Source organism: Ranitomeya variabilis, chromosome 4 (assembly GCF_051348905.1).
Source record: "Ranitomeya variabilis isolate aRanVar5 chromosome 4, aRanVar5.hap1, whole genome shotgun sequence".
Taxonomy (NCBI): Eukaryota; Metazoa; Chordata; class Amphibia; order Anura; family Dendrobatidae; genus Ranitomeya; species Ranitomeya variabilis.
The window spans coordinates 282,401,703-282,428,448 of NC_135235.1; the positions used below are offsets into that span (position 1 = coordinate 282,401,703).

At 44.0% G+C, this 26,746-nt stretch overlaps 1 protein-coding gene across 4 annotated transcripts in view; it reads right to left on the minus strand.

Annotated features, from left to right (window-relative positions):
* Positions 1–26,746, minus strand: part of RERE (arginine-glutamic acid dipeptide repeats) — a 365,478-nt gene that overhangs the window by 208,921 nt on the left and 129,811 nt on the right. For all 4 annotated transcript variants that reach the window (XM_077250042.1, XM_077250043.1, XM_077250040.1 and 1 more), the window contains exon 2: positions 6,153–6,610. In XM_077250042.1, the coding sequence (XP_077106157.1) occupies positions 6,153–6,465 (313 nt within the window). In that variant the 5' untranslated portion in view covers positions 6,466–6,610. The remainder of the gene's footprint in view (positions 1–6,152; positions 6,611–26,746) is intronic.

A 26,746-nucleotide genomic window follows, 5' to 3' on the forward strand; every position in this document is an offset into this window, starting at 1 on the left:
TTTAGACCTCAAGCAGCTATAGTAAGACTTACCATCTTTACTGTTAGCTGGAAAATTGGGGCAGTAACTGCTGACATCAGCATTTCCCTCCCCTTTTGGGTGGTCTAGTATCCCTGGGGCAGAATGAAGAGCAGCATCACAGAGCAGCGCCATTTTGTGTGTGACTGCCCTGTGATCTGCCATCACCAGCAGTTACTGCATCAGAAGCACAGCTACAGAGTTTACAGAAGAGCAGAAGAGAGTGGGCTCAGCAGCCATCCCCCCTTCCCCCACCTTAATCCCTGTCCTGTCAGCTGCCCTGCTCTTTCTCCAGGTGTCAGCTCCCTGTCTGCAAGCGGTGAATGCAGCTTCTTACCGACTGTGTGTGAGGGGGGAGGCGGAGACAGAGCAGGAGAAGCACACAGGGAGGGCAGCGTGTGAGGAGCAGAGGATGTCTGCTCAGAACGTGAAGTGCCTGGACAGAAGTACAGAGGAGCAGGGAGGTAAATCACCCGCACTCCCCACTCTCCATCCTCCGGTTCCAGTGAGTGCTTCTCTCCTGCGATAGAGAGTAAGTGGAGCTCGGCAGATAGCACTGGGCTATAGTAAAATGGTGGCCAGTCACACCTACAGCAGTGAGTTGTGCCCACAGAGGCGTGCCCAGCTCACTGCTAAAGCAGCTACAATGTTAGAGATAGGAGATAATAGACCGGCGCTGACCCTATGTCCATGGGGTGCCGTAAAATGACACTGATAGTGTCCTGCTACTGCTGTGAAACCAAGATGTCAGCCCCCAGTGCCTTCTTTAAACTCATATAACACACGAAATGTGTTTCACATGCATTTAAAACTTGGTTATAGCAGCATGTTATGCTACATTACAGTGATTTATTAATGATCTACAAACGCGGTACCTTCCCTTTAAGAATATTTTTTGTCGATCAGCCCATTTCATCATGGATCTGTGCCTTTATCTGAGTGTCGATCAGCCTATTCCATCATGGATCTGTGCCTTTATCTGAGTGTCGATCAGCCTATTCCATCATGGATCTGTGCCTTTATCTCAGTGTCGATCAGCCTATTCCATCATGGATCTGTGCCTTCATCTGAGTGTCGATCAGCCTATTCCATCATGGATCTGTGCCTTCATCTGAGTGTCGATCAGCCTATTCCATCATGGATCTGTGCCTTTATCGGAGTGTCGATCAGCCTATTCCATCATGGATCTGTGCCTTTATCTCAGTGTCGATCAGCCTATTCCATCATGGATCTGTGCCTTCATCTGAGTGTCGATCAGCCTATTCCATCATGGATCTGTGCCTTTATCGGAGTGTCGATCAGCCTATTCCATCATGGATCTGTGCCTTTATCGGAGTGTCGATCAGCCTATTCCATCATGGATATGTGCCTTTATCGGAGTGTCGATCAGCCTATTCCATCATGGATCTGTGCCTTTATCTCAGTGTCGATCAGCCTATTCCATCATGGATCTGTGCCTTTATCTGAGTGTCGATCAGCCTATTCCATCATGGATCTGTGCCTTTATCGGAGTGTCGATCAGCCTATTCCATCATGGATCTGTGCCTTTATCGGAGTGTCGATCAGCCTATTCCATCATGGATATGTGCCTTTATCGGAGTGTCGATCAGCCTATTCCATCATGGATCTGTGCCTTTATCGGAGTGTCGATCAGCCTATTCCATCATGGATCTGTGCCTTTATCTGAGTGTCGATCAGCCTATTCAATCATGGATCTGTGCCTTTATCTGAGTGTTGATCAGCCTATTCCACATGGATCTGTGCCTTTATCTGAGTGTTGATCAGCCTATTCCATCACGGATCTGTGCCTTTATCTGAGTGTCGATCAGCCTATTCCATCATGGATCGGTGCTTATTATAAGCTGAACAGCAGGCTGCCCCGTAGTTTGTTGAGAGGTCTATGATACATTGAAGCTATAGCAATTGGATGTATTAAAACTTAGCCTTTAATAAATAGTATAAGATATATATTCGCACAAAAAATGAAAAAACAAAGGGATGTTAACTCCGTTTAGCAAAAATGACCCACTACTGTATTCACTGTGGTCTCCCATGGGAGACGCTGTCCATTGTCACGGCTTCATTTGAAGATCTCTTCCCACTGAGGGTCCATACTATGGCAAAGCATACTCTCCAGATTTGGGTGAGATCTATCCACAGCAGTGGGTCTACTTTTATGAGGCACACGTTACATTGATTGGTGTGTCATTTAAGCACTTTAAATACATGTATGGGCTTCCAAGCAAGAAATGATATGACCACAGTGAATACAGTAGTGGGTCATTTTTGCTAAACGGAGTTAACATTGGTTATGGTGCCCTGGAGTATTTTCTTTATGTGCTTCTAAAAAAGAAAAAAGTGATATTATCTTGTTACACCGGATCACAACTGTGAAACGCTTATCTAATATTGATGAGGAAGTAGGAGTTTTTTTGATTGTGGTCTAGTGAATCTATGTCCTATGAAGCAAAAGTGACATGCTGCTAATTACTATTTGACTGACACCATTGAATTGACCTATTAGAAGTGTGTGGCCTGGGTGGCCAATACAATAAAGGTGACTATTGCCTACGTACACCCTTTTTTTGATTTACATATTAAAGATACGTGGACTCCGATTAAAGTAGGGAGTTCCTACTATATGCACTTTTTGGGAAAGTGTGCAATATAGGAAAAATCAGGACTAGTGATAGATCTCTTGTCCACTGGTAAAACAGTAGTGCAGTCAAAATTTTAAATACCCTATATGTTTATATATATTGGTCTTTTTTCGTTCTGTGTTTTTGGGTGCAGGGTACTTTAATTCACGGGTCCCTCCCTTTGTTTTTTTCATTTTTTGTGTGAATATATATCTTATACTATTTATTAAAGGCTAAGTTTTAATACATCCAATTGCTATAGCTTCTATATTTTTCTATTTGGATAAATTACCCAGCTGATTTACTATTACTTCTATGATACATTGGTCTACACGGTATGCTCCTTACATGTCACACTGCCAATTAGGCTTTCAGGGAGGTGACGGCACTGAATGTCCATTGCAAGAAACAAAATAATAAAAATAAATATTGCTTTAATCCATTGCGTCTCGATTCCGCCTTGCAGTATTCGGTCTCTATTTTAATCATAAAATGAAAAAGCTGCACATTAATAACCGCAGCCACGGCTGTCACTGACAGCACCCTGTAATGCCGCTGATTGGCAGCCGAGAGTTCTCCACGTACCACACTGGACGAAGGTGGCATAAATCGCTCACTATCAAATGCTGGGCGAGCCGGCATTACTGCTGAAAATCCCGAGGGGCTGCTTGATAAAACGCAGAGTCTCATCTGAGTAAGTATGTGTAACCTTTCCGTCTTCCTCTAAAAACAGAGGGCTTAAAATCGCGAGCATGGCTCTAACCTCAGTAGGCTAAATATGTTATTTGTACTAAGCTCTGCGTCATGCGGAGAGAAGGGCTGTGAAGCCGAGACGTGCAGGGTAGGTAATGACACATGATGGCGCAGGCGGCCATTTATTTCCTCTATGCTACAAGCTGCCTCAGCATTCGAAGGGCTTTCGTTATCAACTTGTGCGACTCGGGTTCAGCAGAAAAACATCTTGCATGAAAATGTTTTTTTTTATGATCTATTTCGTCAACAGCAAATATTTATCTGCACATAGGAGCTCGTAAAAAGGATCCTGGATATTGCATCAGGAAACATGCTCAGCAAGCAAGATCGCAAGGCACGCTAAGGGGACGAGGAGGTCTATCAGGAACTGGTGCAACGGAAGGAATAGGAACAAAATGGGAGATTATGCCTGCCATGGAGACGCATAGTCCGCTAAAGAGCTGTAGAAAAAAAATAGCAAGATATTTTAACAAACAACTATTGCAATGATGCTTTATTTTTCATTGTATATCCATTTAAGAGAACAATTTTAATAATATAAAAGATTTTGCTAACAAGACAGACCTGGCAAACCCTAATTTCAAATAAAGCGCCTTGAACAAGACTATAAACGTCTTCTACTGAAAGGGTACATTTTCTTAAACAGTCAGTAGTTTGTCATTCGCTTCTGATAAATAGGTATATTTTTTAAGAAAATAAAAGGCCAGTTTTCACTATGTATAAGAGGACAGAACTGCTGGGAGAAAATGGAGAACTTCAGCTATATATTCAGTTCAGAGATACAGAAGGGCGCAAGCATCTTCCTTGGACAATTAATATTCTGCTTTGAAAGCTTTACCTTGTATATTGATGAGAGCAGAACGATGACTAAGGAATGGTCTCATACAGCAGAACAAGCTAAGCAAATCATGGCACCCAAATTAATTATTTAATAAGCCTGAGTTTTCTATTAGCACAGTGCAAATACCAGAAATTTGCTTGTGTCAACATGGATCATTTATTGCAGCGGATTATACCGATCCCAGGCAGACCAGTGAGTGTCTGACATTGGTGATTGTATGTACTACCTTGTTTTATTTGCTAATAGACAAGGTTTTCAAGCACATCTGCAAATCACATTATCTTATCTCCAAAAACTCAATACAAAGTGCCAGTCACTGGCCTTTTCTCTTCTTTCTAAATTGGTGTCCAATGCCCTTTGTCGAGTGTTATCCACACCACAGCAGAGACGATGAGATTAGTGATGTGTCGTTCGCGAACGAGCCGACACAAAGAGCCGGCTCCCTGCCGTGAACGATGGGAGGCGGCACGCCAGTGAGAGCCACTAAAATTCCTGAATGGCTCTCACTGGGCGTAAAATCCCGGGCTTCGGCATGTGTAACTCCGCCCACTCTTCAATTTAATTGGCTCTAAAGAAGTGGGCGGAGTTTCTGTGGTAGGTGGGCGGAGTTTCGGACGCCTGACTAGATATGCAATAGGGATCCATTTAGGATCCAAAAAGAGCCGGTTCGTGAGCCGAAAGAGCCGGCTCTTTTTGGTGAGCGGAGCCATGAGAGCCAGATCACCAAAAAGAGCCGGACTGCCCATCACTAGATGAGATGGATTACATGAAGCATGCGTATTGTTGTGTCCCTACAGGAAGTGTGGGCAGGGGGCCTGTGTGTCCCTACAGGAAGTGTGGGCCAGGGCCTGTGTGTCGACAGGAAGTGTGGCGCAAGGGCCAGTGTCTCGACAGGAAGTGTGGCACAAGGGGCCTGTGTCTCGACAGGAAGTGTGGGGCAGAGGCCTGTGTCTCGACAGGAAGTGTGGGGCAGGGGCCTGTGTCTCGACAGGAAGTGTGGGGCAGGGGTCTCTCTCTCAACCAGACACGTGGGGTAAGGGTCTGTCTCTCTACAGAAAGTGTGGGGTGTCTGTTTTTAACATTTTGTGAGGGAGGAGGACTTGCTTTACTACAGGTAAAAGTTGTTGTGATTTGAGATTCAAGGTCATGTAGATTTGTTCTGTGTGTCGTCAGACCCGCAGTACCAACACTGAGAATAGAGAAGGGTCCCCTATTTATTCTGCAAATTGAGATTCTAATTTGGCTTTTATCCCAAGTCCTATTGCAAGGATCGTTAATGGTTCGATAGTGACTTGTAGGATCGTCGATTCTAACAGGTGGCGCTATAAAGTTCTAGTCCCTTTCCCTCCATATAAGCTATACAGAGTTGTAGCTCAGTAGGATTTACTGAAGTATTCTCCAATGACTATAGAAAAATAACCAACGCTCATCAAAGTTACCTAGGTTAAAAATAACGTTTCTGTATTCAATGAACAGGGGACACTAAAGGAAATCCCCAGTGATCACAAAGTCATAGTGAAAACATCCTGTAGGAGAACACGGGTCATAAAGGCCAGGACATTTATGATGGAAGGAAATCTATTAATTTTCATTTGTTGTACCTTATAATGTATAACTGTGCAAATGGTGCAGAAAGTGACTGTGGTATATAAGCCAAACACATTCATAGGGATCCTTTTACCCTACGAAGGCCGTAACATCCATTTTGGGCAGGTATCTTATGTTTGTGCTATGGAATAGTGCAGCATACAAAGCTAATCTACACAAAAGGTATACAGCAATAAAACGCTTCTAACAAGAGTGCTGCGGAATATGTTAGCACTATATAAATACAATTATATTCATTAATATTCTATCATTGCCGCCGTCTCAGAAGAGCTGGAGATAGAGAAGGATCTTACCTCCCGACTTGTACACCACATCGTCCTCTGTGATGAAAGATGTAATCTCCCCATTGGTGGCCCTTTCGTATCGCGACTTCTTCTTTGGCAGCTTCTTCTTATTTTTCTTGGCAGCCTCCTCGGCCGTCGTGCCACTGTTCTCGTTATCGTCATCTTCGCTGTGGTCACTCTCGGCATAGTTTTTGGCACCACCCTCCAGAGTGCAGCTGCGCCGTGGTCGAGAGTTTTCGCCATCGCGGGTTTTATCTCGTTTTTCTCTCTCCCGATCCCGGTCTCGATCCTTGTCTTTGTCTTTTTCTTTGTCGGCCGTCATGATTCGCCACGTGCCTTCTTCTGTCCTCTCACGGCTGGGCCTCCGTGAAAGGTAGACTGTGAGCCTGGGCTTCAGTCTTCTGAATTTGTCACGCAGTTCCAGGAAAAATTGGACCACTCCAACAACCCCGGTGCTTCAAAAAGCTCTGTGCAAAAAAAAAAAAAAGATGGAAAGGAAGAATAAATACACTGATCTACCCATTCCAAACAGTCATCTATTAATAGGGCAATCATTCAAGGATGCACATGCTATATAATATTACATCAGTGCTCATAGGCGCGTCAATAGCCTTGATTTCACGGGAAGAAAGAAAATCCTATTATAACATGAGAAAAAAAAAAAAAAAAAGGTATGACTAGTGTGTGCACTACACTGACAGCATGCTACAAATACAAGCATTCACAACCGAGTAATCTGGTAATGGGAGCAAGGTTAATCATTACATAGCCTGCTGGGGAGCCTGGGAAAGCTGGGTGGAAACCCCTATGAGTCATGAATGTGGTATGCATACCAATAAAAGAAAGGATCAAAGGTCCGAACCACCAGGATTAGAAGATCAACGTTCATATATCCAGCAGACCTCTCTTGCACTGTCTTATTTTATAGCATTGTTATACAGCAAGCAATTTTTGGGGCATTTTATTATTTGGTTGCATTGCAAACATGCATTATCCCTGTCCTTTAAATGTCCTATAAACAAAGCATAGGTGAAATACAGAAAGAAAAAAAAAACACAACACACCCAATGCAGATTGAATAACACACACACAAAAACCATTGTACATAGTCACCACACACCTAAAAAGGGCAGATGGTTGAAAAATACTGCATTTTTAATACCTATTTGTGGGCACTAAAACCGCATCGGCCAGACGTTGCTTTAAGGGGATTGTCTGGTCACATCATATTGACGACAAATCCTTAGGATACATCACTACTATAAGGTCTGACAGCCCCGTCATCCAGCTGTCATTAGCTCAGGCTGTAAGTAAGCATTAAATGTAGCTGATAAAGGCTAGCTGATCTGCAGTACACGTCAGTGGCCACTACTCGCTGGATGGCGTTGTGCAGCTGCAGGGTGTCGGACCACTACCGATCTGATACTGATGACCTTCTATAATGATCGCTCATCAATATTATATGCCCGGGCAATTATAGTAAAATATTAAATACCCTCATACAGCGCATTTAGGTTTGTGGCTTAATTAAAATGCCGAATTCTTTCAGTATGGGGTTTTAAAAAATGTCAACGTGACAAACAAATAACGGCACAAAAAAAAAAGCACTCAAACATTTCCATGGTCTTTTTTTTTTTTACAAATATAAGTAAAACAAACATTAAATACTGAAAAAAATAAGAGGTGGCCTAAAACACCACGAAAAAGATTCCGGTCAAAAAGAGGCTTTCCTATGCCCATGTTGGACTATTGCAGACCCTGACCGCCGGGCTGGATGGCTGACTATTGTGGCATACCCAGTTTTTCTAGAAATTTTATACACTGACTTTTCTGACAGTAATGGTGAGGCAAGGTCGCACTGTACAACAAACGCTGGAATCTTGCACACGTCGTTCTTCGCGTCTACAGCTATTCTTGTAGTATAATATATATGTTTACAGTGACTATATCAATTTCCAGGGCAAACCATAACCGGCCATTGGAAAGAGAAGACAATTTCAAGGTGATGGGATTTTTATTGTAATGTAAACGGAGCCGGTCATCCGCCAGCTGCCATCTACCGGCTCTTTCCTGCCTAGGAATCAGAACACAAACATTTGCGCTGATTTGTTCACAGCTTCCTCTCCTGCCTTCCTGTTGAAAGTCAATGAAGCTAAACAGACCCACAGGCCTCACTCCTCATCCCTGGGAATCGCAGGAGTCCTTTCTGTTCCTTTTCGAGGAGAGGCCAAAGTACGGGCTGACAACATGAAGCAATGTATCCGCCGGATCATGGACTTTCCTCCCCTCTTTTCCAATCCATGTGTTTTTAAAATGACGAGCAGATCAGGAAGAGTGATATCCTGAACAATACATCTATTTATATGGTGTAATGCCCAACACACGGAGATGACGGCAGGAGCTCCAGGGTCTGTGATGGGAACAAGAGCAAAGACAGGATCTAGTATTAAGCACCTTATTAGGATTAAAGCCCGGTGATCCTACAGGAAACGCTGTGTGAATTAATCCTTTATTGCTTCCACAGATTCATATCTCCGCCAGTCCCTGAACACTTTGTTCTTGCACAATGTCAGCTAACTGAGCCTGAACACGGCGCAGCGCCACCGCCTGATATTCCTTCCCATTGTCCTCATAGGGAAGATAAAATCGTTAACGGCTGTCATCCGTGCCGCACGCCCAAGAACGTATCATTGCTCCAGCCTTCACCCACCAAAAGGAGACGGTAAACAAGAGGGCCACCTCCAGTGTCCTTGGCTCATGCATACGGGTATGATTTATTCATTCATTCACAAAGCCTCAAGACGTCGCAAATTAGAAGCTATTCTGAGAAGTGAGAGGGAAGCAATCCTCAGAATACAGAGATTGCAGCCTTCAAAGCCAAGTGTAAAGTGGAATCCCAAGCCTCAATGTGACCCATCATGATTCCTAATAAAGCAAATAATTAGGATACATGCTGTGGACCATACTCAGAAAATCCGCTGAAGATTACAGCAACAGTAAGGTGGAAGACGGAGAAGAAAATTAAAGATCCCAAGAGCTCCTGTGTACGGGAGAGTCGGGCAAGATGGCTAGCTGCTGGCCCACTGGTGGGCCGGACCACTATTCGGAAGACAGCCATGTACGGTGTATGGGGGGGGGGGGCTCAACATGTACATATATCTGAACAATGTGTCTTACTGGATCAAGATCAAACACAATAAAGCTGCATTTACACTTCAAGATAATCATGAACCGAATGTGCGTGGTTACAACCATTCATGATTATCGTGCGTGAAAACAGGCTGCCGATCACCTGATGAATGAGCAAAATGCTTATTCATGGGGTGAAATGATATTTTGGGCAGCACAAAAATCATTGTTCTCGTTAGTGCGTCGTCCCATGTAAACAGGTCTGACGAGAACTATGGCAGCCTATGAGTACCAAACTAGTACAGATCACTCCGTGCGCTTAGGAAAAGTTTACCGAGTGGTGGTAGTATTGCACTTCCGGTCGATCCATGTCATCTGACCCTTCGTGTATAACACCAATTTGATCTGATTGAAATCTGTCTCGTCTGAGCCAAAACATTCCGAAATATCTATCAGAGCGACCGCAGCTTGTAAATAGCATAAGACAGACAACTCCATCATAAGGGATAGAAAGGTTTCACTCCAGGATGCTAAGACAAGAGAAATCGGTTCTATCCTAATGAAATATCGGTGGGTGCCAACTCCGATCAATTACGTGATCTGCGAGACCAGTCCGACAGGCTAGAGATCTCTGTGCAATGCATTACAGCCAATGGTCTGATTGGAAAAGATAACCTTTATTGATTATCCTTATGTGCATGTTACTAAAGTTACGGGTTTTAACTTTTGGATCAGACACTGTTTCCTCTGTGAAAAGTACAGTTACAAAATGTAATGTATGACAAGGAAAAAGGTCCCCCTTGTGTATGTCCCATCTCCAGATCAACTAAATTACGCCAAGGTCCATGTTTCCGCTTTTAGTCTCTCTTGAGTCTTTAAAAAATGATCCGTGTTTTTGATGGAAGCGTGCAACTTATTTTGCATTATGGGCAAAACGAATGCCAACCTGATGGCAAGAATAGACACACCGAGCAAATACAGATAGAAATGGTCTCCAGCACATTGATAACATTTTTCTCATACACAAAAACAAATGGATGTCTGACTGAGGCCTTAAAGGGCATATAAACCGCAAATAATTGTAAGCAAATGTTGTTAACGCTCGTCTCATGTTCACCTTGTCCTTTACACAGGCTGCCGATCAGTCAATGAACGAATAAAAACAAAACACTTGCTCATAGGGTGAAATGATCTTTCGTGCAGCACTATATAGATATATATCTAATATAATCTAATTGTTCTCAGCAGCTCATTGCCTTGATCAAAATGGATTTGTGCTGCCGAGAACTATAGCAGCCTATGCTCAGTTAGCATTGTTTACTTCTGTCTGTGCAAACAGGTATACAATCAACCGATCGGCGGCAGTATGATGCTGCCGGTCAGTCCAGTAAACGGACGTTTAGTCTATGGTCCCTATAAACATTAGATAGCCGTTTGCTGATGGATTGATTGGCTGACCACACTCAACTCCCCCATACACAGGAATTCTTAGAGCGCTCTATCATACAGCCGTATTGAACAATATCAGTGGGTTCGGATGACTTGTCTACTGTGTATGGGGGTCTCAACACAAGGCACATGATCAGTAGTGTCCAGATACAGTCTACATACAAATTGATTGCAAAACCCAGTGTGCCGCCACACAAAAAGTAGCATGTGCTGTATTTAAGTAAATGGTGCTATACCTGAGCCCAATGGAGCAGACCGCTCTAAAGAGCAGGACAAGCGCCTGTACAGGGGGTGCAGGCACTGTCTTCATGGGGATCAAATCCCCCCTTTCAGAGGACGCTCATTTCTGATCACAGGAGGATGTCAATGTGATGCTGATTAGCTGATGTACAAGAAAGTCGGTCAGCTTATCGGATCGTTTATGCCGGCATAAAAATCATCACCATTGTCTGCACATCGACCCATGGAGACTGGGGTTTTGCCGCTGACAATATTCATGGGGGGGGGGGGGGGGATAGAATAACTTAGTGGGTTGATCTGTTCCCATATAGCTCACGGGTCAAACAAGCATCGAACGATCTGAATATGCTCGATCAGCGCTCGTTTATGGCCCGAAATTGTCTGAAATCAGCCTTAACTCAATTTAGGCTTTCCCAAACAAGTCTGGTAATAAGCTCTGCTCTTTCGGGCAGGCACGTATCCAAAAGAAACGCTTGGCTTAGGGATTTGAGTAACGCTCTCTCTCCATCTGCACAACGTCTCAGTATAAAATGTTCCAGATACAGATCAGGCTGCACATCAAGAACTCGCCCTCCCTCCCTCAGCCCCCAACATTTTATCAAGGAGGAAGAATAAGGAAATAAGAAGGGAGCGGGGCGTTTGGACATCAACAACTGACAGGGAAGACAGCGAAGCAATCCAGAACCAGTGGGTTAAATCAATGGCCGCAGAGGTATTAGGAGAGATTTTCCAGGGTAAGCTTTTCCCAACACCTCCAATTCAGACACCACGGGGAGAAACACAGATATGTAAAACTAAAACCAGCTGGATTGAGGAGTGATCTGCAAAGAATACAGCAATCTGACTACGAGACGAGAAAAGTGGGAAAGAAAGGATATAAAACATAGGATGGATATTCCGTCTCCGCCAGCCATGCTGCGAAATCTAATGATGATGTTCGCCTATACTCATCGCTTGCAGCCCGCACAGAATGGAGTAGAGAGGAATTGGGCATTTAAATATTCGGCGTTCTTAAAACACGGTAAACGAGAAGCAGCGTGTACTGGAAATGTGAGGTTACAGAACGCAGTGCGGGGACTTGTTTCAGAGAGGCCGTGCTGCGAGCGCTCAGCGATACCTGGCACCTTGTGACACTGCATCATTGTACCGCAGACGCCGAACATAAACACATCAACCAAACAGGAATCCATCCAGGGCCGCGTCCCCGCCATCCTGCCCTCCTCACCTAATGGAACTGATTAACATAGAGCCGATTCGCTGCATCTGCCTGGCAGCAGGATAATTAGAATCGCCGGACGCTGCTGCACAGCTTACATTGACTCAAGAAAATGGCAAATTTGTTGGCATCTGTGATGCCACAGGAAAAAAAGAGGAAAATCTTGTGACCTCAAATGGTAGTCGAGCGTGTAAATTATCCAAATGATAAAACACAAATTTTAAAATAGATTAGGAAATGAAAAGGTATGAAATAAAATACATGAGAGAATTCTGTACATGGTTTATATTAGAGAATTGGAGCAAGGCTTGGGAGGGAATTTTATATACCTGTGGTACCCCAGAGGGTACATGCTGTGCCTCTAGGGGGATACTGCACTGTCCTTACGCTGGGAAATTATGTAGCTGTGTTTGATCATATCTTTGGAGGTACTTTGATCTAATTCCTTTGACCAGTCTTATAAAACCGATTTAGAGCAGTTCTTTTAATTTTATTCCTTAAAGAATCACAGTGACCATTGTAGCTGCACTAATTAAAAGAGATTGTCCAGGGATAACATATTGATGACCAATCCATGTATCAGACGCACCCAACTGGTCAGGTGTTATCTGCTCCGTTAGAGGCCAGATAAAAGCAATGTACGGAGCCGAAAGAGCACAGTTCTGTTAGGCCATGTGCACACGCTCAGAAAAAAATGCTTACATATGCCTCCTATTATTTACAGTGTATTCCGCATTTTTTGTGCAAATGTTGCATTTTTTTCCACGAAAAAAATCGCATCGCGGAAAAAAAAGCAACATGTTCATTAAAAATGCGGAATTGCGGGGATTCCACACACCTAGGAGTGCATTGATCTGCTTACTTCCCGCACAGGGCTGTGCACACCATGCAGGAAGTAAGCAGATTATGTGCGGTCGGTACCCAGGGTGGAGGAGAGGAGACTCTCCTCCACGGACTGGGCACCATATAATTGGTAAAAAAAAAAGAATTAAAATAAAAAATAGTCATATACTCACCCTCTGATGGCCCCCGAAGTGTTCCCGCCTCTCCGGTGAATGCTCTCTCTTCCGTTCCTATAGATGGTGTGGTTCAGGACCTGTGATGACGTCGCTGTCTTGTGATTGGTCACGTGACCGCTCATGTGACTCACGCGACCAATCACAAGCCGCGACGTCATCGAAGGTCCTGAACCACACCGGCATCTATAGAACGGACACCGCTGAGGAGATTGGCTGTCTGCAGAGGGTTAGTATAACCATTTTTTTTTTTTTTTAAATTATTTTTAAACATTATATCTTTTACTATAGATGCTGCATAAGCTGCATCTATAGTAAAAAGTTGGTCACACTTGTCAAACGCTTGCAGAATGCTAAAAAACCGCGGAAAAAACGGAAAAAAAACGCAAAAAAAAAAAATGCGGATTTCTTGCAGAAAATTTCCGGTTTTCTTCAGGAAATTTCTGCAAGAAATCCGGACGTGTGCACATACCCTTAGGGTGTACAGGGCGCTCCCAAGTCCTACAACTTATCTCCCATTCACTTGAATAGTAAATTACAGCACCAGTGAACTGCCATTATACAGGGAATCAAGCTCCTTAAGCTGTTTACAACTAGCCGCTTATAACAGCCAAGTGTGGGGGTGATGGACCCCCACTGATCTCATTTTGATGACCTAGCCTAAGGGTACTGTCACACAGTGGCACTTTTGTCGCTACGACGGTACGATCCGTGACGTTCCAGCGATATCCATACGATATCGCTGTGTCTGACACGCAGCAGCGATCAGGGACCCTGCTGAGAATCGTACGTCGTAGCAGATCGTTTGGAACTTTCTTTCGTCGCTGGATCTCCCGCTGTCATCGTTGGATCGGTGTGTGTGACACCGATCCAACGATGCGTTCGCTTGTAACCAGGGTAAACATCGGGTTACTAAGCGCAGGGCTGCGCTTAGTAACCCGATGTTTACCCTGGTTACCATCGTAAAAGTAAAAAAAAACAAAACAAAAAAAAAAACATACATTCCGGTGTCCGTCAGGTCCCTTGCAGTCCGCTTCCCGCACTGACTGACTGCCGGCCGGAATGTAAGAGCAGAGCACAGCGGTGACGTCACCGCTGTGATCTGCTTTCACTTTACGGCGGCACTCAGTCAGAGCGGGAAGCAGACTGCAAGGGACCTGACGGACACCGGAATGTGAGTATGTACGGTTTTGGGTTTTTTTACTTTTACGATGGTAACCAGGGTAAACATCGGGTTACTAAGCGCTGCCCTGCGCTTAGTAACCCGATGTTTACCCTGGTTACCCGGGGCCTTCGGCATCGTTGGTCGCTGGAGAGCGGTCTGTGTGACAGCTCTCCAGCGACCACACAACGACTTTCCAACGATCACGGCCAGGTCGTATCGCTGGTCGTGATCGTTGGAAAGTTGCAGAGTGTGACAGTACCCTAAGAGTCTAATCCTAAGGAAATCCAGTTGAAGTTTCCTGAAGGGTAACCCCATGCATTACCCTACTTTTAAATGATGTTAAACTAACAAAAATGGTACAAAATCGACTCCATTTATCTGGGAGGATGATTGAAGCTGGTTCTTTTGCGTTGCACCGATCTACAAGGAGTTTGTATGCTCTCCCTGTGTTTGCATGGGTTTCATCCAGGTAGTCCGATTTCCTCCCACACTCCAAAGACATACTGATAGAGAATGTACAGTGGGGAAAATAAGTATTTAATACGCTGACGATTTTGCAAGTTTTCCCACCTACAAAGAATGGAGAGGTCTAATTTTTATCGTAGGTACACTTCAACTGTGAGGGACATATTTGTATGACTTTTACATAATTTGCATGAATAAGTATTTGATACAATACAAAAATAAAACAAAACTTGGTATTTGGTACAGAAACCTTTGTTTGCAATTTAAGCAATCAGGTGTTTCCTGTAGTTCTTGACCAAGTTTGCACACACTGCAGCAGGGATTTTGGCCCACTCCTCCCTACAAATCCTTCAAGTTTCAGGGCTGTTGCTGGCCAACATTGAGTTTCAGCTCCCTCCAAAGATTTTCTAATTGGGTTGCTGTCTTGAGACTGGCTACACCACTCCAGGACCATGAAATGCTTCTTATCGAGTCACTCTTTACTTACCCCGGCTGTGTGTTTCAGGTCATTGTCATGCTGGAAGACCCAGCTTCAATGCCCTTACTGAGGGAAGGAGGTTGTTGGCCAAAATCTCACAATACATGACCCCATCCATCCTCCCTTCAATACAGTGCAGTCGTCCTGTCCCCTTTACGGATATACAACCCCAAAGTATGATGTTTCCCCCATCTCTCTTCATGGTTAGGATGGTGTTCTAGGAGTTGTACTCGTCCTCCTTCCTCCAAACACGGCGAGTGGAGTCAACACCAAAAAGTTCTAATTTGGTCTTATAGTCCATGAGCCGGGCCAGATATCGGTACCACCCGGAGTGACTAATTTTCTTTGGTATTTTTAGGTAGATGCATGTCTGTAGTTTATTTTTTGATATGATAGCCCTTACATATACGTAGCTTATTAACCCCTTCAGCCCTAGGCCTATTTGTACCCAAGTGCCTAAGCCAATCTGACCTGTGCCACTTCATGGGCTAATAACTTTGGAACGCTTTCACCTATCCAAGCCATTCTGAGATTGTTTTCTCGTGACATATTGTACTTCACGTCAGTGCTAAATGGGAGTCAATATATTTTACCTTTCTATATAAAAAAATGCTAAATATTCGGAAATTTTGGAAAAATCGGCAATTTTTTAACTTTGAAATTCTCTGCTTTTTACAAAAATACTGATACCCCCCATAATAGTTATTAATTTACACTCCCCACATGTTTACTTCATATTGGCATCATTTTGAAAATGAAACCTTATTGTTTTACGACGTAATAGGGCTTATAGTTTTATGCGCAATTTTTCACATTTACAGCAAAACCCACTTTTCAAAGGACCAAGTCACTTCTGAAGTCACTTTAAGGGGCTTACATAACAGAAACCACCCATAAATTACCCCATTTTGCAAACTACACCCCTCAAGCTGTTCAAAACTCATTTTTAAAAACTGTTAACCCTTTAGGTGTTCCACAGGAATTTTAGCAGAATGAAGGCGAAATTTCAAAATTTCATTTTTTTTCCAGATATTACATTGTAATCCAATTTTACCTGCAACCTAGCAAGGGTTAACGGCAAACCCAAACTTGGTTACCCTAATTCTGCAGTTTATAGAAACACCCCACATGTACTCGTAAACTAAAGTATGGGCACACAGCACAGCTCAACACGGAAGGAGCGCTATGTGGTTTTTGGGTGGCGGATTCACTGGAAGAAATCTAGGGGGCCATGTCACATTTGAAGGCTGCCTGAGGTACCCCCACAGTGGAAACCCCAAAAAGTGACCTGGCTAGAATGTCAGACCATGAGGATCAGACCACCAGCAGTTGGACTGGGTTCAACATAAAAATCCGCAGCGACATTGTAGTGGCCCAGGACACTGTAAGCTACCTGCCCACTATCAATGCTCCTGCAACAGCCATGTCCACTGTGAATGAAGTCTTGGAGCAAACACATGCCATCATGCAGACCCTGAAGCTTAACAGAATTGTGTGTGTGTTTGATCAAGCACTCTATGCCAAAGCTGCCGAGGTTATCTGGAAACAGGAGAAGTTCAAGAACATTATAATTAGAATGGGTGTCTTCCACACAATCTGTAATCTCCTCTCTATCATAGGGAACAGATTTCAGGATGCAGGCCTTAGAGATCTGTGTGTTGAATCCGGTGTAATCGCTGAAGGATCAGTGTCTGGAGTGATGGACGGCCGGAGGTACAACAGAGCAGTGAGACTACACAAGCTGGTCTATGAAGCACTTATGAGGCTTGCATGGAAAAACTTCCTTCCATGGCTAGAAGAAAACCATGCAAGGGACCTTCACCATCTGGATGAAACACTGAAGAACATCACAAACTTTCGCATCAGTGTGTCGCAGGGATCCTTCGAAAAGCTCTTGGATAATGAATCTTGCACACTTACCCTGAAGCTCTTTCAAGTTTATCTTGAGACCCTCAGAAATGAACAACTCTCAGCATTCTGGATGTCATACTTGGACATGGTCGAGACCATGCTGGCCCTGGTTCGAGCTTCAAGAGAAGGCAACTGGATGCTTCACCTAGGAGCAATCCGACAGATGATACCATGGTGTTTTGCCTATGACAAGGTCAACTATGCCCGATACCTAACCTATTACTATGCCACAATGTCTCGGCTGCCCATAGAACACCCAGAGGTCCATGAATACTTCATGCAAGGTGGCTTTTCGGTCCAGATCGGTAGCAAGAATCCTTTTGGACGAATTCCTGTGGACCAGACCATTGAAGAGACAATCATCAAAGACACCCAGACACCAGGGGGCACAAAAGGCTTCAGCCTCAAAGTTGGAGCTGTTTCCAGGTTCTACCTGACATCAGAGTACCGCAGTATGTACTTGAGGCAGCTGAGGGCCCTGGTAGGCCAACAATATACTGACTTCAGCCATTCAGACCTACAGGTGTCTAGGATTAGAAGAGATGAAGCCGATGTCCAATCTTTCGTTCAACTGCTGGAGACAGGTTGGGTGAACCCCTTCAACAAAGAGCATAATGGTGAACTTATCAGTTTGTCAACAGCGACTGTAGCACCACCAGATGTAGCCAAAGACCTTCAAGGGGCATACAGTATAGGAGAGGATGCATATCAAACATTCAAGGATGAGCGTTTGGGTACCGATAAGCCAACTACATTGTTTCATGACAAGATGACGAAGAACAAACTTAAAACGTTCTCTAACATCCAAATGAAGACACGCAGACAAGGTCTTGGCAAGGAGGTAATTTTGAAGGCTGACAGAAACCTATTTGGCCAGATGATACTTGTAGCTGAGAACAGAAAGCTACAAATGAGTGATGTCTTGACTCATCCCCTGGGTCCATTGCCATGGGCACTTGCCAATGGTGATGGGTCTATCCGCAAGACCAACAAGGCTGCCCTCGCAAGGGAGTTGGAGAGGAATGCTCGTCCTGCAGAAGTGATCCCCGAGCCCTCTGCAACCATCATTGATGGGATGAGCCTGGTTCAGAAACTGAAGGGAAACAATGCAACATTTGGCCAGCTAGCAGGCACAGCAATGAGTCGCGCTATCCATGAGGGTGCTAAGAGCAAGCGCATTGATATTGTCTTTGACGTCTACAAGGAGACATCCATCAAAGATACAGAAAGAGTCAACAGATATGAAGGCACAGGGATCCATTTCAAGAACATTCAACATGGGCACAACATCCAGCAGTGGAAAAAGCTTCTAAGTAGTTCCTCCAACAAGGCAAGTCTCATAAAGTTTCTGGTAGAAGAATGGAAGGCGAAACACCACAGGGAGAAGCTTGAGGAGAAGGAGCTGTATGTCACATGTGAGCAGCTCTGCTTTAAGATCACCAAAGAACAGTGGGAAGAGGCTGCTGACCTTAAGTCAAATCAAGAAGAAGCAGACACACGCCTCCTTCTCCATGCTCTTCATGCAGCAGAATCTGGTTACAAGTCGGTCATCATCACTTCGGAGGATACTGATGTCATGGTCCTGTGTCTGGGCATGTGCCACAAAATCCCATCCCACCTGTTCCAGAAATGCGGTACACAGAACCGGACAAGATTCCTGGATATCACCACTCTGAGCCGAACATTGGGAGGCAGCGTATGTGATTCATTGATTGGTATGCATGCATTTACAGGCTGTGACACCGTCAGTGCATTCGCTGGCCGTGGGAAGATGACGACACTCAAGCAGTTGAAGATGAACAAGACATACCAGGATGCCTTTCAGGAAGTTGGTCGTTCATGGGAAGTGTCTACCGAACTTTTTGAGAAGTTACAGGAAATCACCTGCCACATGTACCTGCCAACTACCCAAACAACTGAGGTAAACAGGCTCCGTTATCAGCTGTTCTGTGCCAGACGTGGAGTGGTAGAGTCAAGTCAACTCCCTCCTTGCCAGGACTGCCTTTTCATGCATGCACTGCGTGCAAACTACCAGGCTGCGATCTGGAGGAGAAGTCTGCAGAGCCAGCCATGGGTTGCAAACCCAACAGACTGCGGTTGGATGATAGATAACGACGGAAAGCTTGTTGTCAAGTGGATGCAAGGGGCACCAGCACCAGAAGCTATTATACAGCTACTGTCCTGCAAGTGTGTGCGGTCATGTGAACTTCCTCAGTGTACTTGCCTCAGCAATGGCCTGAAGTGCACAGACATGTGCAGATTACAGACATGCCAGAACAAGGGTACTGAAGACGAGCCAGTAGAACAACAGTCAGATTCAGAGTCCGATGTTGAAGATATTATGGAGTAACATATATATATATATATATATATATATATGCACATGACATGTTCAGTGTGTATTTACATAACTTGGATTAAATTTTGTTACAAATACTACATCTAGTCACTCCGGGTGGTACCGATATCGTCATATTTGGTTCTTGGCTCATGCTAAAATTCCTGTGGAACACCTAAAGGGTTAACAGTTTTTAAAAATGAGTTTTGAACAGCTTGAGGGGTGTAGTTTGCAAAATGGGGTAATTTATGGGTGGTTTCTGTTATGTAAGCCCCTTAAAGTGACTTCAGAAGTGACTTGGTCCTTTGAAAAGTGGGTTTTGCTGTAAATGTGAAAAATTGCGCATAAAACTATAAGCCCTATTACGTCGTAAAACAATAAGGTTTCATTTTCAAAATGATGCCAATATGAAGTAAACATGTGGGGAGTGTAAATTAATAACTATTATGGGGGGTATCAGTATTTTTGTAAAAAGCAGAGAATTTCAAAGTTAAAAAATTGCCGATTTTTCCAAAATTTCCGAATATTTAGCATTTTTTTATATAGAAAGGTAAAATATATTGACTCCCATTTAGCACTGACGTGAAGTACAATATGTCACGAGAAAACAATCTCAGAATGGCTTGGATAGGTGAAAGCGTTCCAAAGTTATTAGCCCATGAAGTGGCACAGGTCAGATTGGCTTAGGCACTTGGGTACAAATAGGCCTAGGGCTGAAGGGGTTAATAAGCTACGTATATGTAAGGGCTATCATATCAAAAAATAAACTACAGACATGCATCTACCTAAAAATACCAAAGAGAATTAGTCACTCCGCTTGGTACCGATATCGTCAAATTTGGTTCTTGGCTCATGGACTATTAACTGATTACATGACCTTCTCCCATGCCACCTCTCAATCATCTAGATCAGTGTTTCCCAAACTCCAGTCCTCCCGGACCCCAACAGGTCATGTTTTCAGGATTTCCTTAGTATTGCACAGGTGATGGAAGTGTCAGGAGTTCTCCCACTTCTGCAGCACCATGGAAATCCTGAAAACATGACCTGTTGGGGTCCGAGAGGACTGGAGTTTGGGAAATACTGATCTAGATGGTCATTGGCGAACTTCACACGAGGACCCTACAGGATTTTAATCCATGACAGCACAGTGTATTACTAACAGCAATGTTTGAGACTGGTCCCAGCCTTCTTAATGCCATTGACCAGGTCCCCAATGTATTTCTTGGCTGATTCCTGACCTTTCTCAGAATCATCCTTACCCCATGAGGTTAGATCTTGCATGGAACCACAGAACAAGGAAAATTGACAGTCATCTTGTGTTTCTTCCATTTTCTAATAATTGCGCCAACAGTTGTTGCCTTCTCACCAAGCAGCTTGCCTATTGTCCTGTAGCCTGTCCCAGCCTTGTGCAGGTCTGCAATTATGTTCCGGATGTCCTAAGATGGCTTTTTGACCTTGGCCATGGTGTAGAGGCCGGCATGTGATCGATTGAACTTGCTACCTGTATAAAAGACACCTGTCCACACAATCAAACAGGTGCAATTAATACAGGTAATGAGTGCAGAGTAGGAGGGCTTCTTAAAGAAAAACTAACAGGTCTGTGAGAGCTGGAATCCTTGCTGGTTCGTAGGTGATCAAATACTTATTTCATGCAATAAAATGCAATTTAAATATTTAAAAATCATAAATGTGATTTTCTGTTTTAGATTTTTATATTGTGCCTCTCATAGCTGAAGTGTACCTATGATAAAATTACAGAACTCTCCATTCTTTGTAGGTGGGAAAACTTGCAAAATCGGCAGTGTATAACATATTCTCCACTTGGGAGCCCCAACGGGGACAGTGCCGATAAGGTCTGTAAAGCGCTGTGGAATTAATGGTGTTATAGAATTGAGTAAAATAAATAATTAAAAAAAAAAAATCTGTAAGTCAGCGCACTTAAGGGGGCTCCATACCCATTATAAAAATAAGCTGAGGAGGCCAATTTCAGCAGGATCGCCAACCATCCAAATTTGTATGGGACCGTCAAACAGATTAGATTGGGGTACATAAGGATCAGGAGGTTGAAATGTACTTTTGTTTGATGGGGAAGAAAGCCACGGCCAGATGATCTTGGCAACGAGTTTCGGAGAAGACAGAGCCGAGCGTTCCGGTGTGGGAACCGGGAGAGACGGTTGGCCGACAGTTATCTGTTGTGTATAGCCATGTTTAGGGAATACTCCCACATTAAAAGCTTTGCTGCAGATATTTCTGTGCCCGTCCCATTCATCTTAATGAGGCTTGCAGAAATCTATACACCTGCCGCAAAAATGAACACATTCGCATGTATGAAACGGATTTTCGGTTTCAGCCCTGCAGTAAAACATGCCCTAGTTTTTAAGCAACCTGTCCTATTGAGATTCTTCCTTTGATTCGATCATCAGATGAAATATGTCTCGTCACATAACAAAACCCAAATATTTTGTTACATATTCCAGAAGCAAAAAGTAAGAGCTCTCCTTGCTCGGAGAAATCAGTGGTCATCGGTTTTGGGGACGCTACTGGTAGTAACCTTCCAAGGCGTTTATCACACCCTACTACGGCGGCCTGGAAACCTCTCCAGCCTCCACCACTGTACGGTACAGTTAATTCATTTATTCTGGAGGCTTGCCACACATTCATTGAGTCACCGAGAACAGCTTCTTGGTTTGCGGGTCAAGAATCTTTCCCTGGGTGACGGCTAATGTGCTGCACTTTCCTATTACACCCAGCATGGAAGAGGAGAATAAAATCAACCGACTGTGGCTCAGAATTAAAGAGATCTTCACTATGGAACAAGGAGGACAGGATAAAAAGGAACTGGTGATGCCATCTTGTACGTAGGGTTAATTCTGCAGCCTGCCATTCGTTTAATTCCCATCTGTCCTTCCTGGCACCCCTCAAATATCACGCCTAACCTGCAACGCCAATCACGGCAAAAGGCGATAAGGAGTCTTGTCATCTGGGATGACTGAACTAGAAAAGGACAGGGCTGCAATATAACACGGCGGTGTGATAAGGAAATACATAATGGAAGCAAGTGGGTGGCGAAAGATGAATGCAGAAAGGAACAGAAAAAGGTCTGTGCACACAGCATTCGAGCCTTCTGTCAGAGATACCCTCCTAACATGGCAAACAGCCCCCATAAGGTCCAAAACAGCAAATAGTCAAAATAGGGGGCACCTGTAAGTATAACTATCTCCCATATTGGACCATAGTAGTATAAAGGGATGAACATGAAATGACAAAGCCATGGCATGGTCGGAGTGAAGGAAAAAAGCTATATAAAATGTAATGCCAACTGTATACAAAAAAACAGCATAACGGGGCACAATTACAAAACTGACAAAAGCACAGCATCTTGATTCTTTTTACTTTCAAAAAGGCTTCCGCTCCACTTACCCTTTGTACAGCCTCTCCACAATGACTGCAACAATCTCTGAATTGGGTTAATAACCCCCCCCCCCTCCTGCCTCTTATTTTAATCGTTTAATTTCACAGACATCACTGTCCCCATTATGTCTCACAATAAACACTCCCCATCAGCATGTCTTTGGAGTGTGGGAGGAAACTGGAGAACCTGGAGGGAACCCACTGAGAACATACAAACTCCTTGCAGATGCTGTCCTTGGTGGGATTTGAACCTAGGACTCCAGCGCTGCAAAGAGACCGTGCTAACCACTGAGCCAGCGTGCTGCCCTTAGTGCATGATCTCTATAGATACACTACAGATCTATCCCCTTCTCCTCCTAGGTGAATGCAGTGCTGTTAAGACATTTTTCACAGTTTCCAAACTTTGCTTACCCCATGCAGCCCTGCATTCACCACTTGGATCCAGAATCCGCAGTAAAGCTAACGTAAAACACACAGATTTTCTAGAAGGCATCAGAGAACTTCACAACTCCCGGCTTCGTCAAAACACTACACAGGAGCGGTCCCAAATTAAACGTCAAATTACAGAGCATGACCGGAGCTCATGGGTGGGAGCAGACAACAGCCCAACAATCAAAAGACCTAAAGTGCTGAAGATGGATTTCTTTTTAGAACTTTTTTTTTTTTTCGACAGGTTGTTAAATAAAATCCACTTGCATCATGGCAGCTACTACCCTGGTGCAGACTCCACATGCCCAAAGAAACGCCAGCGGGAAGCGACAAAGTGGGCGGAATATCCAGCGACTAAGTCTTCTGCTGCCACTTGGTCCACACACCTGGAAATCATTAGAGGAGCGACCGTACCCCCCCCCCCCCCCAACACATCCGCTCGGTGCATTAATACCCCGCTAAAGAACGCGTGTGCTCTCCCCGACACGCTTACCCAGATAACATGAAAGCACAAGGCACGGGGAGGTAAGGAGATGAAGATCTTGCAAGAACCTATGAGCCACGAGATAAAATATTCACAGAGACACCAAAGTGTGTGGAAGGGAAGCTCATTCTTCTTGTTTCAGCTGGCCGGGACAGATAAATCTTTTAACAAGATCTGCGATGGTCATGTATTTCAGGTTCTTTATAAAAACGCACACAGACAGGACCATTCTTCTGCTCAGCCACCAGCAGATGAAAGGAGCTCTGTGCTCTAAAAACGCCAGTCTGAGGTGTGCCTGCTGGAGCTGCGGGCTCTATTAAGCCTTAGTAGGGGTCATGTAAGAGTGTCAGCGCTACTAAATGGTTTTAAGGGGGGGGGAGCCTCAGTGATGTGCGAATCCTAAAAGCCTGTCTGATCATTTTCAATTTCCGATCCAGGGGAATTAAATCCTTATGAGGGTATCGAAAAAAAACATTGCTAATGGTCCTGATTAAAAGATGCTCTTGAATGCAGAGAAATGATACATACCAATGTGTCACCATGGAAACAGACTACAAACACTGCGTAGTCTGATTCTGCAATTATGTCATTAGCCCAAATGTCATTGAATTGGCCTAAACTTTGGATTTTCCGTGCAGAATCAACTGAAAATTAGTACTGTCCGTGCAAAACATCAAACTAATTTGATTCACATGCATGGTATATAGATTTTAGGCAGATTTAGCCACGTTTCTTCAATTAAATCAGAATAAAATTTGATATGTATCCTAAGGATTGCTTCTATACTTTTTGATACCTTGAATGAAAACTCACGTATCTGTGACCCTAATCCAATCCATAGTGTCAACAGAGTCAGTTTCCCCACTAGTGATGCCCACTGCTACACTAATTGCTCCAGCATAGAAGTGGCAATGGGTAATAAAAGTATATTATGGAGCTGCAGATTACAAACCTTGAAGATGGAACACAGCGTAACGTGAACAATGCATTTTCCCCAATATACAAAACGCTTTATTACAGGAAATACACTAGGTCTTTCCATGGCAGGTACTTAGGGCAATTACAGCAGGTAAAACACCGCCTATGACAATGGCACCAGCCGCTGCCAGTGTAAACGCACACAGGCGAGTTTCCTTATGAGAGCACAGCCTGATGGATGACTTTTTATATGGTATTTTTATTAGTGTAGCAAACACGCAGCTTCCACCGACTGGACTGGTTCAGTGCTTCCTTTTGTATGACACATCATGGTTCTATGGACGGGGGGCAGACTGTTCACACACATAATATGACGGTAATGACAACCTCTGTTACAATGCCTGCGGGGCATAATAACAAGCAATAAGGCTGCATTGCAGGGCATGGTCCTATTGTCATCTCAGATATTGCACGGCAGAAGGAACATTCTGGATTCTGGAAAGTAGGAAGGAAAAAAAAAACTAAGTTTAGCACCGATGCAGAGTTTTATTTTTTTTCTATTTTACTGCCTTCAATAAGTGATAGGTTGCAAATCTGATAATATAATGCATATGGAATATTGGGGTGCATGAACACTGTACAATGGCACACCGGTTCAGCAGGTTGATTGTCTGCAATGATGAAAAAATGGAAACCGCACTTTCAAAACATCTTGGTTTATTCCTTATTAATTTCTCTGAAGTGTCCAGGAGCCGTTTTTATAACATGACAACACCGGGCCACATGTTGGACCTCGATGTACTGTCATGGCCTGCAGCGTCTCCAGACTTGTCTCCCATCGACAAAATCTGCAATATCATTGGTCGGCGATTACACAGGAGCTGCCAGCAATGGATCCTAATGATTTGCCCACGTGCATTCTGTGTGACCATATATTCCACAGACAACCATTAATAACACCATTGATAGCAGCCAATGAGTGCAAGTGTGGAGATTTCTGCCTGTGGCACTCGTATTTTGGGCTCATCCAGACGTCCATGCCAATGTACGCACCGGCTGTCTCTTCCGGCCCAAGCTTCAAAGCTTCATGTATTTCTAGGAGGCTGTCAAGCTCCGGTCAGGAGAGCTATGACAAGTCCATGAATTGTGGCCCGATCTCGGACCGATTGGCATGGACGTCTGAATGAACTCTTAATACTTTATTTTTATTGCATATCATTAACATGTCTAATGATCCTGTGGTTACCATAATTCCACAACGTTACCTCCTTGATGCTGCAGTTTCCATGTTGAGAAGTATAAATTAACACTTGTCTGTAAAGATATGTCCACACTTCGGGATGCCAGGAGGCATATGGCCACACGGGACGATAGAGCTGCGGATCTGCACATGCAAAATCCATAGCAAAATACAATACTAGTCATGAAGGGGAGATATTAAAGGGGTTTATAACGCGTCTCACGTCCGCATCAGGAGGGGAGACTCATTGCCTACAATTTGTCGACTGATTGCCAGGTCTCATGCACAACTGGCAGGTATTTTACACCTGCCTTATAGAACGAATCCAGAAAACCCGATGGCACCTGGCAGAATCTGATGGATGCAAAATCACCAGCACATCTCATCTCTTTTTGCCAACATGGCATTTTTTGCCTGCATGCCACGTCTGGTGTATGGCTGGCAGGTATTGTGCACCTGCCTTATTAACTAGACTAGGACAAGTGCATAAAATCTGCTGGTACCTGACAAATGTCTGACGGATACAACATCGGAAGCTCCTCTCATCTCCTGATGTGGAAGTGATTGGCACCGATTAACTCTTTAAACAAAAATCCTCCTCCTCAAGATGCTACATTTTTCTGCATGGAAAGTGATCTGTATGCCAATTTCTGCTGCAGATTTTCACTACTTTCAATGTAGTTGAACTCCCTGCAAATCTGCAAACTGGAAGTA